Raw genomic sequence first — 15,328 nt, 5'->3', positions numbered from 1 at the left:
ACTAGTAACGTGGACACAGGCACCAAAACTTCATGCTTGGAGCAATGACTGTAGTCATTGGTTTGGAGCCATTATCTTGAAAATGTATTTATTTATTTTTGCTTTCAATCTTAGGAAACAGCTGTTTTCTAAATCTCAGATTTAAACTAACTACAACATGAAAGACTGAAGTTTAATGAACTCAGCAATGTCTCTAAGCTAAAGTCAAGCATAGAGCGGCTGAGTGAATGTGGTCTGGATTCTGTGGAGGAAGTCATGGTTTCAGGGAAGAAGGACACAATACCTGCTCATCTGCAGGACTGAGGACCTGAGAGTCTCAGAGCTCTGACACAAAACCTCAGAGGACGGATATTGTTGTTGGACGAGTTTGTAGACTCACATCTTCTACAACTGAAATAGTTCTCCATCACACCACCAGCCCACAGACTTCCAAATAACATAAAAATCATACATGAAACTGGTTCCCTAATTTTACAGTAAAGGGTGTTTCCTTGATAACATGTGGATGCTTTGCTTTGCTCCATAGACTGCTATTGTTCCTTCAGCACTGGTGTGATCACATTATAGAGACAGATTACAGTAAATTATATAGTTTCAAAAATAAGGCAAATATTGGGCTGGCGGTAGAGGTGCTTCCATATTTTTATCCTTTAAGTAAATTATCTTTAACTGCGGCTGTGTCCCCGAGCTAATGGGAAGCAAGGAGAGGGGCTTTAACAGTGGACAGAGCTAAAACTGCAAGTTTCAGACAGAATGAGCTGAGGCACTGCAGTACAGCCCAGTAAAAGATAAAAACTGAAAAAAAATTGGGGATTGAAATGAGCCTCTTTCATCAAAGTATCACTGAGAAATTACAAAGCCCCCCCCCCCAAAAAAAAAATATGAGTTAAAACAAAACATACTGGAAATCTCTGAGTCCACGTTAGCACAAAAAGTTTTTCATCACATGTTGTTCAGTGCATTCATCTCATTAGAGTTTTCATAATTACTAAAAAAAAAATGGTAAATGGCCTGTATTTGTATAGCGCTTTACTTAGTCCCTAAGGACCCCAAAGTGCTTTACACTACATTCAGTCATCCACATTCACACACTGGTGATGGCAAGCTACATTGTAGCCACAGCTGCCCTGGGGAGCACTGACACTTACTATTACATTTTTATGCAGTTTATACTGCTGCACTAAATAAACATCATATGTGTGTCTCATTGCATAAAATGCTGGAGCTAGGACATCTAAACAGGAACTGTAACACAGACTGAGGCACAATTAAAAACAAACATCAGTATCTGAATTAATCTAAGACAATGTCAGGCAAAGAAAAGCTTGTGTGAAATAAGGCCCAACACTGTTAGGTTTCTCCCATATTTTACACATAAAGAAATCTTTATTTAAACTTTAAAAAAATCACAACCTTTCAGTGCATGCTGAAATCTTGTGAAAATAAATATCGCATGGCCAATGTCCATATTGATATATATATATATATATATATATATATATATATATATATATCTAACATGTCATTTTCCAGCTTTTAGTCCTGTGTATCCTCCTCACTGAACAACAAAGGAATCGAAACCTGGTTGTAAATGTTTTTACATAACACAGATGTTTAGTGAAACAGGGTAGAAATCTCCATCTATAATTGATGGCCATCACTTCCAGAGCCTAAAATTATATTTTAAAAAATATATAAAATTTCGCAAAAATTCTCTGTTTTTGGTAAGATCACAGAGACTGTATCTACTGAAGAAGTTCAGTAGTCTGCTGGAAGTGTTTTAACATGTTTTATGTAAATGTGACTGCAGATTAGTAAAAGTCTTTTGTGAGAAGTAAACCAGCAACCAGTATGGATCAGGCTTTCAAACCTTCAGTGCTTTAATGTGGCCGTGTAGATGTCTCAAGTAATATTTTTTGTGCTCATTTCTCTCAACCAAAAGGCTCCATCTAGAACCGATGCTTGTCAGCTCTACAGTTTATAACAAGAAAAATAATAATGAATTCATTTATCAGTTTAAATAAATATGAAATCAGGCTTTTTTCTAAATCATAATAAGCCAATAAATAATTATACCATAATTGCCCCCCCAAAACAGAAAAAAAGAGAAAGAAAAAAAAAAGTCCTTTAGGTGCTGGAGAGATTTGCCTTCTTACACATGTGAACTCTACCATCATCACAGTACTACATCTACGCTCTCCCACATTCTTACACTTTTAATCAGTACGAATTCTCATGTGCCTTCTCAAGTGCATCATCTGAATCAATCCCTTGCCACAGGTGCTGCAAGAATGCGGCTTCTCACCTGTGTGGATTTTCTTGTGTTTTCTAGATGCTGATAAGTCACCAAATCTTTTCCCATCTTTCCCAAATCTTTATAGTGTGTGTTCTCTCATGTTCGTTGCTAGTCCGTCTGTGTTTCTTCCCTGCATTTTCTCCCAGAGTCGTCCGTTCAGGTTAGTTTTGTTAGTCATTCCCAGTTTAGGTTACCTTTAGGTTTTGTTTTGCTCGCCGTGTTTCTGTTTGTGCCACCAGTGTGTAAATAAAGCGCGCTCACGTCCAAGCCAGTGCTAGCGTCTGGGTCCTCTCTCACACTCACCACACATCTGCCACCGCAGCCGTGACGGTATCATTCTAAGATCTGAGTAAAAAAATCCCTCTCATTCTATATCTCTCTCTGAAAGAAATAAAAAGCCCACATTTGCAAAAAAAAAGAGATAAGTTTATTTAAATAATTAAAACAACATTTTCTGATTTCATGTAAGCAGTGTCAAACATAAAGAAAACATTGGGAAATAATGGACAACACTGTTCAAATCCATAATGACTTTTACTTATTTGTGTCACTTTCCAGCTTTTGGATAGAGTGATGTAATCTTGGCTATAGAATACAAGTGTCAATAAAATATTTATCCATTCTTGTTTTTCTATAATAAAGTACATTCTACATTTTAAAACTTAACTAGTATGAATTCTCATGTGCCTTTTCAAGTGTATCATCTGAACAAAACTTTTCCTGCAATTGCTACAGGAATATGGCTTCTCAGACGTGTGAATTCTAATGTGAGTTTTCAAATTCGTCATGTCACTGAATCGCTTTCCACAGGTGTTACAAGGGTGGGGCTTCTCACCTGTGTGAATCCTTTTATGTTTTTTGAATCCTGATGAATTGTTAAATCTTTTCCCACATGTGCTACAAGAATACAGCTTCTCACCTGTGTGGATCCTCATGTGAGTTTTCAGTTGGGGCATCTGAATGAAACTTTGTCCACAGGTTGTACAACAATAAGGCTTCTCGCCTGTGTGAATTCTTTGGTGACGTTTCAAATGTGATTGGTAACTGAATCCTTTTCCACAGGTGCTACATAAATAAGACTTCTCGTCTGTGTGCTGTTTAGTCAGTCTGGATTTAAACGGGAAGGTTTTTCCACAAGTTCCACATTTTACAGACTTTTTACTTGTGTTAGCTTTACAGTAACTATCTGACACTGAAGAGATGTCTACTATGGTACTGTGACTTCCATTTCTGTGATGGTTCCTTTTCTTCAGCTCTGCATTTCTTGCTGATCCTGAGTCCACATCCTCGCCTTCTTCCTGATCTCATCTCTGTGAATCAGGAGAGTTATGAGAAAGGAGTTGGTCACTATTTGGTTCTGGTTCACTTTCCTCATAAGTAGCAGTCACTATAAAGGCATCAGCATCCTGCTTTCGTACAATCCGATCTACCTCCAGACTGCTGCTAAGATCCTCTGGTTCCTCTTTAATCCGTGGAAGCGCTGGGTCCTCCTGGGTCCTTCCTTGATCGTCCAGACCCTTCTCTTCCTTACAGCCATGTTGTTGTGGGAGGTCTGAGGAAACAAAGGGACAAACAAAAACAAAAAAACATTTGAGAAAATATAATCCAGTCTTAACCATTAGCAGTTCACTACATTATGAGCACGTTGCTCACATAGTCCAGTGAAACTTAAAGTGCACAAATGTGGCAAACTTTTTGATGCAAATGACTGCTGATTAGCAAAGTTCAGCTCACTATGTGGACATTTGTGGTGTTATATATGCATGAAATTTAAAACTACGGTGCATTTTCTTTCAAATTAATTTGGCTCCAACAGAGTGAAGTGTCGTTCTCTAGTAAAACAATCACTTCAATTTCAGAAGTCAGAATGTAACAGGAGAATTTTAATTCCCACCAATCAATGATTAGCTGTTAACCAGGACCTTCAGGAATTTGAGAAAACACCTTTTTGGAAAATGGCAAAACTAGGCAGGTAACCTTAAAAGGTAAATACATATTCATTATAATCTGATATCTTCTGCTGCCGTGAATATGTGTACATGGTTTTCACTATGTTTACTTTTGACACAATCTACAATTAACTTCTTTCTAAGCTCATTTTCAGGATGTAACATTAATTAGACTCTCAAAACAGTGTCTGTCTTCTCAAGCAACAGACTCTTTCAGTTTTAGTCATTTAAATGTTGTGGCATGCAGTATAGGTCTAATGTTAAACAGTTAAAAAAAAAAGTTGCATGCTACATATTGCAGCTGGCCCTGTGTATTTTAAAATAAATGCAACTTTCATCTTTGATTAGAATACATAAGTCAAACTTTATTAAGATCATTACAGCTTTACATACCTATTCTGTGTAACTTAATTTCAGGTTTCCAGATGGTATCCAGTAGTTTGCGTCGCTCTTCCCCGGTCCAGACAATAATGCCCTCAGCGTCCTGCTTCAGTACAAGATGCTCTTCCTCCTGATTGATGCAGGGTTCCTCCTCTTCCTCTTTAATCTTTGGGTCCTCCTGATCCACGCTGGAGTTCCTCTCTTGCTTATAGGCCTGCTGGTCATCCAAACCCTCCTCTTCTTTACACTTCATGTTGTTGTTGGAAATCTTGACTAAACAAAGGAACAAAGTTCAGAATATAAAACGTTCAGGTAGCCGCTGCCAGTTTCACCCTTTGAGTTTTGCTGGAGGCTCTACTTTAAAAGCTGTTTCACTTTATCCCATTTATATCTCTTTTATTTTATTTTTTTACATTTATTTAACCAGGAAGATCCCATTGAGATTAAAAACCTCTTTTTCAAGGGAGACGTGGCCAAGATAGTCAGAGGCAGCTCTTTGTCATGATTTCTACATAAATACTCTCAGATTTGAAAACAGAAGCAGCGCAAACCAAAGTGGACTCTGGTGCTGCCATGTGAAAGAAATCCAGCGGGTATACATATATATTAAAGCTTCAGTTATTTTAGACAATTATTTAAAAACAACAATGAACCTTAATATATTTCAAAGACATGAATTATACTCCCTACCAGAGTGGTCTAGTAGGGAGTTTAGTATTACTTGGGAATATTAGAGCAACTCCAGGTGAAACTTTGTGTACTCTAGTGGACCCAGAAGAGGAATCTTTTGAGAATTTCATGTCAACATTTAATGACTTTTTAAAACGATGTAATGATACGATTGACTTTGCTTACTTTCATCAAAATTGTCTTTCATTCTCACAAAAATATTACTTATGCTTGATTTTCCCTCTCGATAAGACTCTCAGTAATGTAGTAATGTAAAGTGAAAATGAGCATGAAAGCAGTTTGGATTACCTTGAAAATAAAATAACTGAAACCTTAAAACTGAAACCAGTCTCTCTCACACACTTCTCCCGCTTTCTCTTTTTCACACACTCCATTTTGAGATGCACAATATCATAAATCAACCTGATAGCCAAACAGGAAAAACATTTACTGTAAATTGGTCCTTTCACGGGCCGCAACCACAGAAATCAGCAAAAAAGAAAAAAAAGACGCACTACCATAAAACCCTGGGTAGAAGCGCAAGAAAGAATTGTCGGCTGAATGCTCACTTAACCGCAGACCTAAATCAGACCTCTGATTTCGGTGCTACTTCCCTGAGAGCACCACAGCCTTACACACCTGTCGTGTGTAATTTTATTTCAGCTTTCCAGCTGATATCCACCAGTCTGCGCTGACAGGTGTCGTGTCGTATCTCTGAGCAGATTTCTTCTATACCAACAGTTCGGCTCTCCAGGAAACTGTCGTTCTTGCTTCAAAAACGTAAATATTTCGCTAGTAAACTAGCGAACAAAAGTTTGCAGTTAAACGAACATGTGAAGCTAACTTCCGCCTTGAGTAAGCGTAACCGTTACGTCATTTCCATTTTTCCTCTTCTTCTTTTGAAGGGTCCGGTGTTGTTCCAAAAATGTTTCCCTGTGTGTTTTTTATGTGTATCTTTATGTATGTTGTTAAATAGACTTGGGTGAACAGGGTTTACAAAGGAAATATATATAAAATTTAAAAATTACCCATTTAGTATCTCTATAACTCTGCATTATTGTACTTACATTATAACCAATCCGGTTCTTTTTGTCCACTTAAAAAATGCTTACAGAACTATTGTTACATTTGTTGCAATTTCTCCTGTCCTCTTGGCCTGATTACTCTTTAAAAAGACATTTTAATGTCAACATTTTTTAACTTCATAAATAAAGGATATATAAAAGTCACTGCCAAAAACTGATTGCAGCTTCTACCTTGTTACAGGAATGTTGTTTGTGGCTCAAGTTATTCATAGCAGTTTAAATATGAGAAATCAGGTTTTGGCAAAAATCAGTTTTTGGCAGACAATCACTTCTTTATCGTAACACCACCACGCTTGGCGTAAGGTACCTCATAAAGTCTGGTATTTTGCAGAAATCTGACTGTAGAATTTATTATATTTATTATTTAATGTCCACCAGTGGCAATTCCTCGAGCTTCAAGTCTCTTTCTGTAGAATAGTTGGAGCAGACCATCAAAGCATGCTTAACAGTTTCTGCTGTTCCACATGTGCATTTTTATTCAGCATGTGTGTGCTCATTTTTCACAAATAAAACATGGTGTTTCTGTATCTTAACATTGTTTTGCAGTGAAAAGTAACTGCCCCCCTTCATTTCATTCTCCCACATATTCTGCCACATATGAGTTGTGCTTTCTTTGATGATGCATCTGAATTCAGAAGTTCTGATGTTTATTCTTAATAAGCTTTTGGATTTAATATGCCAAATACATCTCATTAATACCATTTTGACTGCTAACACACAAACTCATTCTCCCCGATTCAAACAGAAACCCCCCTGATTCTGCTTTTTCTTGTTCAGCAGAATGAATAGCTTCACCCTTAGGTCTCACCCTAAGTTTAATTATTTGATCCATCATCAGTTTTTCCAAATTTGCTGTTTTCAGAATTTTTCTACGAGTAAAGCTGGGCTTGTAGTTGTCAGTGATTTAGTTTGAATTACCTAATAATTGTGAAAGTAATTATTTATTGATCCAGTTTACCATGACTCATTCTGGCACGAACTACACATCAAGTCAATCCCATGAGTGTTCGGTGGGATTGAGGTCTGGACTACAGGCAGGCCACTTCATCCTCCCAGATTCTGGGGGTAATCTCTGATAAACCCCGGACTGTGGGGGTGAGTGTTGTCACCTTGGAGCAGAGAGTTTGGTCTCAGCCTGTGGAGATATGGGACTGCCACTGATGCAGAATCTCATCTCAGTGTAACTCTGAGCATTAAGGTCCAATGATGACAACCCTTGTTTTTCCAGTGAGGGGGTTGTAGTCCCAGTCTTCCATATCCTCTTGCGTACCTTTATTTCAAATCTACTGGAGCCTGCCCACAAAATGATGAATTTTATATATGGTGCGGTTGTGTGTCAGGTATAATGTCAATGAGAGGACTTGAAACGGCTCGTATTTGATTATTAATTCAGCCGTTGCATTAAGGCCTAGTGTAAAATAGCAGCGAATCATGGCCTCTAGTAAACATCAAGAATATAAATACAGAGCTGAGAATGAGTCTGTTTCTCCTTCAAAGTACCATTGATAAAATATAATATCCAACCTTAAAACATTAAAAATGTTTTGTAGGAAAACCAACCCAAATGCAGGACTCAAAAAACAACAGGCAGGAGTAACAAAAACCTAACATTTAATTAGGTCAGCAACCAGCTTTCAAAATAAAACACACTGAAACTTGATAGAAACCCATAGTGGAAGGCTAGGGGGAAAAAAAAGCAAAAAAGAGCTATATTTTAAAAAAAATTGGCTGGAACACAAAGAAGAAAAAGAAACTCAAGTAATGACTACAATAAAACAAAAGCATAAAATAACAAAAATGTTTTAAACAATGACAAAACTCCAAGACTAAAGCGCAACCCCCCAAAATTAACAAAATATTAAAGACAATTTGCATACAAACGAAAATCTTTTACAAACAGTTAATCTCAGTGAAAGAAACATTTAAGTCCTCGTTGTCGTAAAAAGTAAATTTTATCACCACTTGATTATTTCAGTGGATGAAACTTTAAAGCACTGCAGAGGAAAGTTATTTAATATAAGACAACTGGTCATATCATATGCTAATCATCAGGCTAAATATGACAAAAGTGCTTATTTGAAGACCAAAAGCAATGACAAACCATATAAACATATTAAACATCTTTTACCATTACACTTTCATGCAGTTTAACTGTAAACCTGCAGCTACACTACGCAAATGTCTCGTCACCAGAAGTGTTTCATGAAATCTTTATTTAAACTTTAAAGATAAATAACATACTAAGCACATCGCTAAGAACACAATAAACACCACAACACATTCAGTGACCTGAAAGTCTAGTCTGTCTCTTGCAAGTGGAGTTTTTCCTTGATCTGTTGCTTAGCCGGGCAGCTTTTTAGTTTACAGCATCAATAAGTACGCATAATTTACTTACTGCGCATAAGCGTAGATATACACATTATAACAGATGGACTCCTATGTTGTTGTAAGCTGTTTGACGTTTCTTAGTTGCCCTCCATCCTCAGCTGGAGTAAATGATCGAGTCCATTCACCAACTGCACCATGCTTTGCTTAGAATGTCTGGATTTTTAATAAACTCATTAACTTTAAGAGTCATGTTTTTGTCAAACCATGTGAAGGACTGAAATTTAATTTGACAATCAGGTGCCATGTTACAAATCATGTTGCTTGTCAATACTGCACTACAACTTCCATAAGCGTACATATTTATTTACCAGCCTAGAGACATTATACACACCTCCTGCCGTCAAGCCATTTGTAATGAAATACAGGTTAGCCATTAAAAAAAAAAAATGATACAAGACAGAAGAAAAACTGAAAAAAAAAAAACCCTCACAGAAGAATCAAATCTTTACTATGAAAAACAAAACTAAACAAAAATGAACATTTGTTTAAGCTTTTTTTTCTTTTTAAAACAACAAAGCTATTTAGTGAATCAAGTTTAAGGACATAATTCTACAATTAATTTTTGTGTATTATCTCTACAGGCTAAAAATATCATTTCTAGATTTAAAAACAAACAAACAAAAGGCTTTCCCTACAATTATAAGAATAAGCCAGTATTAGAATATATGAGATCATTTTTTCCTCACAGGTGTTGCGTATTTGGCGTCTCACCGGTGCATGCTGTGCTATGAACACAGTGCTAAAAATCTAAAAGATGACATTTTTAACCAGTATGATTTCTCATGTGTCTTTTTAACTGTGTTTTCTGCTTGAATGTTTTCCCACATGTGCTACAAAAATGTGACTTCTCGCCCGTGTGAATTCTCATCTGTGCTTTCAATCCAAATGAGTATCTATATCTTTTGCCACGGGGGCCAGACGATAATGGCTTCTCACCTGTGTGAATTTTCATGTGAGTTTTCAAGTGTATCATTTGACTGAAGCTTCTCTCACATATGGTGCAAACATATGGCTTCTCACTTGTGTGAATTCGTGTGTGTTTTCGGAATCCTGATAAGTCCGTGAATGTTTTTCCACAGATGCTACAAGAATATGGCTTTTCACCTGTGTGAATTCTAGTGTGAGTTTTGAATGATTTTAAATCTCTAAAACATTTCCCACAAGTACTGCAAGAATATGGTTTCTCACCAGTGTGAATTCTCATGTGAGCTTTGAATGCAGATGAGAAACTAAATTTGTTTCCACAGACACTACAACAATAAGGCTTCTCACCTGTGTGGATCCTCATGTGAGTTTTCAGTTGGGGCATCTGAATGAAACTTTGTCCACAGGTTGTACAACAATAAGGCTTCTCGCCTGTGTGAATTCTTTGGTGACGTTTCAAATGTGATTGGTAACTGAATCCTTTTCCACAGGTGCTACATAAATAAGGCTTCTCCTCTGTGTGCTGTTTAGTCAGTCTGGATTTAAACGGGAAGGTTTTTCCACAAGTTCCACATTTTACAGACTTTTTACTTGTGTTAGCTTTACAGTAACTATCTGACACTGAAGAGATGTCTACTATGGTACTGTGACTTCCATTTCTGTGATGGTTCCCTTTCTTCAGCTCTGCATTTCTTGCTGATCCTGAGTCCACATCCTCGCCTTCTTCCTGATCTCGTCTCTGTGAATCAGGAGAGTTATGAGAAAGGAGTTGGTCACTATTTGGTTCTGGTTCACTTTCCTCATAAGTAGCAGTCACTATAAAGGCATCAGCATCCTGCTTTCGTACAATCCGATCTACCTCCAGACTGCTGCTAAGATCCTCTGGTTCCTCTTTAATCCGTGGAAGCGCTGGGTCCTCCTGGGTCCTTCCTTGATCGTCCAGACCCTTCTCTTCCTTACAGCCATGTTGTTGTGGGAGGTCTGAGGAAACAAAGGGACAAACAAAAACAAAAAAACATTTGAGAAAATATAATCCAGTCTTAACCATTAGCAGTTCACTACATTATGAGCACGTTGCTCACATAGTCCAGTGAAACTTAAAGTGCACAAATGTGGCAAACTTTTTGATGCAAATGACTGCTGATTAGCAAAGTTCAGCTCACTATGTGGACATTTGTGGTGTTATATATGCATGAAATTTAAAACTACGGTGCATTTTCTTTCAAATTAATTTAGTAGTGGACGTCTGGTTTTGGTACAGTTATAAGGCATGTAAGGGCAGTGTTGTTTTGCTCTGGCTTGTGTTCTCTTGTGGTAAACTACAATGGGAAACGTTTTCCCATACCTCCAAGCACAATGAAAAACACTCTTCTAATATGATTAACTTAATTTAAATTTAGTAATTTCGTGTTTTAGTAAACAGAATATAAATATTTAACCACACTTATCTTAACCAGGCAGTAGTTAATATGTAATTTTGTATATTTCCGTGCTGCTGAGGCATCGTTTAACTGGATGAGAGATGCATGCATCAATGATAAAAATACAAAATGCATGTGAAGAAAATCACAAAAGTCAGGTATCAGGTGGCATCTTACTGTGCTTCTAATTTCTCAAGTTTTCTCATTTATCATCCCTGCCAAGTCAACACACCAGATATTATTTCCTCTGTTGTCTCACTTTTTATGACGTCAGGTGACTGTTGACTCCTTTTTTTTGAGGGGTGACCTGCGTAAATGTGTATGTGTTACCTGTTCCTCTCAGTGATATCTGAAGTGAGTTTGTATGATATCAGATCTCCTTCTCCTTTTTCTTTATCAGCCTGCCTGCATGTACAGCTGCAGACTCACAACACAACACTTTGAGTGAATCTGTTTGTGTGTGGCAAAGATAGTTATGTTTTCCACAAGCATTTCAGTCAATTACATTTTGGGCGTAAATAAAACCTTCTGCAGATGACAAAAAAGATCAGTACCCGATCATCTGTTTATGGATGGAGCATTTTTCACTAATGCGTTAGTGTCTGTCACCAGGAAGAAGAAGCATCACTAACACAGCTGTAAAAGCAGGAAGAACACAGTGTTTCTGTGGCTCCAACAGAGTGAAGTGTCGTTCTCTAGTAAAACAATCACTTCAATTTCAGAAGTCAGAATGTAACAGGAGAATTTTAATTCCCACCAATCAATGATTAGCTGTTAACCAGGACCTTCAGGAATTTGAGAAAACACCTTTTTGGAAAATGGCAAAACTAGGCAGGTAACCTTAAAAGGTAAATACATATTCATTATAATCTGATATCTTCTGCTGCCGTGAATATGTGTACATGGTTTTCACTATGTTTACTTTTGACACAATCTACAATTAACTTCTTTCTAAGCTCATTTTCAGGTTGTAACATTAATTAGACTCTCAAAACAGTGTCTGTCTTCTCAAGCAACAGACTCTTTCAGTTTTAGTCATTTAAATGTTGTGGCATGCAGTATAGGTCTAATGTTAAACAGTTAAAAAAAAAAAGTTGCATGCTACATATTGCAGCTGGCCCTGTGTATTTTAAAATAAATGCAACTTTCATCTTTGATTAGAATACATAAGTCAAACTTTATTAAGATCATTACATACCTATTCTGTGTAACTTAATTTCAGGTTTCCAGATGGTATCCAGTAGTTTGCGTCGCTCTTCCCCGGTCCAGACAATAATGCCCTCAGCGTCCTGCTTCAGTACAAGATGCTCTTCCTCCTGATTGATGCAGGGTTCCTCCTCTTCCTCTTTAATCTTTGGGTCCTCCTGATCCACGCTGGAGTTCCTCTCTTGCTTATAGGCCTGCTGGTCATCCAAACCCTCCTCTTCTTTACACTTCATGTTGTTGTTGGAAATCTTGACTAAACAAAGGAACAAAGTTCAGAATATAAAACGTTCAGGTAGCCGCTGCCAGTTTCACCCTTTGAGTTTTGCTGGAGGCTCTACTTTAAAAGCTGTTTCACTTTATCCCATTTATATCTCTTTTATTTTATTTTTTTACATTTATTTAACCAGGAAGATCCCATTGAGATTAAAAACCTCTTTTTCAAGGGAGACGTGGCCAAGATAGTCAGAGGCAGCCCTTTGTCATGATTTCTACATAAATACTCTCAGATTTGAAAACAGAAGCAGCGCAAACCAAAGTGGACTCTGGTGCTGCCATGTGAAAGAAATCCAGCGGGTATACATATATATTAAAGCTTCAGTTATTTTAGACAATTATTTAAAAACAACAATGAACCTTAATATATTTCAAAGACATGAATTATACTCCCTACCAGAGTGGTCTAGTAGGGAGTTTAGTATTACTCAGGAATATTAGAGCAACTCCAGGTGAAACTTTGTGTACTCTAGTGGACCCAGAAGAGGAATCTTTTGAGAATTTCATGTCAGCATTTAATGACTTTTTAAAACGATGTAATGATACGATTGACTTTGCTTACTTTCATCAAAATTGTCTTTCATTCTCACAAAAATATTACTTATGCTTGATTTTCCCTCTCGATAAGACTCTCAGTAATGTAGTAATGTAAAGTGAAAATGAGCATGAAAGCAGTTTGGATTACCTTGAAAATAAAATAACTGAAACCTTAAAACTGAAACCAGTCTCTCTCACACACTTCTCCCGCTTTCTCTTTTTCACACACTCCATTTTGAGATGCACAATATCATAAATCAACCTGATAGCCAAACAGGAAAAACATTTACTGTAAATTGGTCCTTTCACGGGCCGCAACCACAGAAATCAGCAAAAAAGAAAAAAAAGACGCACTACCATAAAACCCTGGGTAGAAGCGCAAGAAAGAATTGTCGGCTGAATGCTCACTTAACCGCAGACCTAAATCAGACCTCTGATTTCGGTGCTACTTCCCTGAGAGCACCACAGCCTTACACACCTGTCGTGTGTAATTTTATTTCAGCTTTCCAGCTGATATCCACCAGTCTGCGCTGACAGGTGTCGTGTCGTATCTCTGAGCAGATTTCTTCTATACCAACAGTTCGGCTCTCCAGGAAACTGTCGTTCTTGCTTCAAAAACGTAAATATTTCGCTAGTAAACTAGCGAACAAAAGTTTGCAGTTAAACGAACATGTGAAGCTAACTTCCGCCTTGAGTAAGCGTAACCGTTACGTCATTTCCATTTTTCCTCTTCTTCTTTTGAAGGGTCCGGTGTTGTTCCAAAAATGTTTCCCTGTGTGTTTTTTATGTGTATCTTTATGTATGTTGTTAAATAGACTTGGGTGAACAGGGTTTACAAAGGAAATATATATAAAATTTAAAAATTACCCATTTAGTATCTCTATAACTCTGCATTATTGTACTTACATTATAACCAATCCGGTTCTTTTTGTCCACTTAAAAATGCTTACAGAACTATTGTTACATTTGTTGCAATTTCTCCTGTCCTCTTGGCCTGATTACTCTTTAAAAAGACATTTTAATGTCAACATTTTTTAACTGCATAAATAAAGGATATATAAAAGTCACTGCCAAAAACTGATTGCAGCTTCTACCTTGTTACAGGAATGTTGCTTGTGGCTCAAGTTATTCATAGCAGTTTAAATATGAGCAATCAGGTTTTGGCAAAAATCAGTTTTTGGCAGACAATCACTTTTTTATCGTAACACCACCACGCTTGGCGTAAGGTACCTCATAAAGTCTGGTATTTTGCAGAAATCTGACTGTAGAATTTATTATATTTATTATTTAATGTCCACCAGTGGCAATTCCTCGAGCTTCAAGTCTCTTTCTGTAGAATAGTTGGAGCAGACCATCAAAGCATGCTTAACAGTTTCTGCTGTTCCACATGTGCATTTTTATTCAGGATGTGTGTGCTCATTTTTCACAAATAAAACATGGTGTTTCTGTATCTTAACATTGTTTTGCAGTGAAAAGTAACTGCCCCCCTTCATTTCATTCTCCCACATATTCTGCCACATATGAGTTGTGCTTTCTTTGATGATGCATCTGAATTCAGAAGTTCTGATGTTTATTCTTAATAAGCTTTTGGATTTAATATGCCAAATACATCTCATTAATACCATTTTGACTGCTAACACACAACACTCATTCTCCCCGATTCAAACAGAAACCCCCCTGATTCTGCTTTTTCTTGTTCAGCAGAATGAATAGCTTCACCCTTAAGTCTCACCCTAAGTTTGATTATTTGATCCATCATCAGTTTTTCCAAATTTGCTGTTTTCAGAATTTTTCTACGAGTAAAGCTGGGCTTGTAGTTGTCAGTGATTTAGTTTGAATTACCTAATAATTGTGAAAGTAATGATTTATTGATCCAGTTTACCATGATCTATGACACAATATTATAAAGGGTTTAATTAGCCTAATAATATGTAATATGATGTAAAACATGTGGACAAACTGAGCTGAGGTGCTCTAACCTCCTCTACATCCCTGTTAGCAGGATGAAGGCGCCCTCTTGTGTTGTGCATCACTTTCAGATTTCACTTGTTAACCTGCAGGAAGACAAAACTTCACTGAGCCTTCAGCAGCTTCAACATCATCAGTAAAGAGAGATTTAAATATGTGTAATATCACACTGTGTCAGTTTGTTCACAGGAGTCACAACCTGTAACACTGATGCTGCATTCAAGCATCCCC

General features: G+C 37.2%; 3 protein-coding genes across 10 annotated transcripts; all 3 read right to left on the bottom strand.

The window, feature by feature from the left end:
• Positions 1-2,705: 2,705 nt before the first annotated feature.
• Positions 2,706-3,600, bottom strand: LOC146368180 (uncharacterized; the record flags this gene model as incomplete). Its single annotated transcript, XM_084913737.1, has 1 exon — positions 2,706-3,600. A coding segment is annotated over one exon (642 nt), but the record flags the coding sequence as incomplete, so codon positions are not given.
• On the bottom strand, positions 3,494-6,168 carry LOC146368179 (uncharacterized). 4 transcript variants are annotated; one of them, XM_084913732.1, is made up of 4 exons: positions 5,935-6,168; positions 4,639-4,899; positions 3,727-3,848; positions 3,494-3,606 (listed from the first exon to the last, which is right to left on the bottom strand). In XM_084913732.1, the coding sequence occupies exons 2-4, from the start codon at positions 4,877-4,879 to the stop codon at positions 3,601-3,603; spliced, it is 369 nt and encodes a 122-aa protein (XP_084769858.1). In that variant the 5' UTR covers positions 4,880-4,899; positions 5,935-6,168; the 3' UTR covers positions 3,494-3,600. The 4 variants fall into 4 exon arrangements, with proteins under 4 accessions (XP_084769858.1, XP_084769862.1, XP_084769859.1 ...); XM_084913736.1 differs by lacking the exon at positions 5,935-6,168 and adding an exon at positions 5,814-5,918; XM_084913733.1 differs by lacking the exon at positions 5,935-6,168 and adding an exon at positions 5,747-5,916.
• Positions 6,169-7,974: 1,806 nt separating this feature from the next.
• Positions 7,975-13,841, bottom strand: LOC146368178 (uncharacterized). 5 transcript variants are annotated; one of them, XM_084913707.1, is made up of 4 exons: positions 13,608-13,841; positions 12,312-12,572; positions 10,552-10,673; positions 7,975-10,431 (listed from the first exon to the last, which is right to left on the bottom strand). In XM_084913707.1, exons 2-4 carry the CDS (start codon positions 12,550-12,552, stop codon positions 9,532-9,534), a joined length of 1,263 nt encoding a protein of 420 aa, XP_084769833.1. In that variant the 5' UTR covers positions 12,553-12,572; positions 13,608-13,841; the 3' UTR covers positions 7,975-9,531. The 5 variants fall into 5 exon arrangements, with proteins under 5 accessions (XP_084769833.1, XP_084769828.1, XP_084769830.1 ...); XM_084913702.1 differs by having other exon boundaries at positions 7,975-10,673; XM_084913704.1 differs by lacking the exon at positions 13,608-13,841 and adding an exon at positions 13,420-13,598 and having other exon boundaries at positions 7,975-10,673.
• Between the last annotated feature and the right edge of the window lie 1,487 nt (positions 13,842-15,328).

The sequence above is a fragment of the Perissodus microlepis genome, chromosome 18, assembly GCF_051167445.1.
Source record: "Perissodus microlepis isolate ML-2025 ecotype Zambia chromosome 18, ASM5116744v1, whole genome shotgun sequence".
NCBI classification, from domain to species: Eukaryota; Metazoa; Chordata; class Actinopteri; order Cichliformes; family Cichlidae; genus Perissodus; species Perissodus microlepis.
This window is presented reverse-complemented; position numbering and strand designations above follow the sequence as displayed.

Coding starts and splice junctions, on each gene's coding strand:
- LOC146368179 (XM_084913732.1), bottom strand. CDS start 4,879: ATGAAGTGTAAAGAAGAGGAGGGTTTGGATGACCAGCAGGCCTATAAG. Junction 3,849..4,638: donor AATTAAGTTACACAGAATAG/GTATGTAAAGCT, acceptor TTGTTTCCTCAG/ACCTCCCACAACAACATGGC.
- LOC146368178 (XM_084913702.1), bottom strand. CDS start 12,552: ATGAAGTGTAAAGAAGAGGAGGGTTTGGATGACCAGCAGGCCTATAAG. Junction 10,674..12,311: donor AATTAAGTTACACAGAATAG/GTATGTAATGAT, acceptor TTGTTTCCTCAG/ACCTCCCACAACAACATGGC.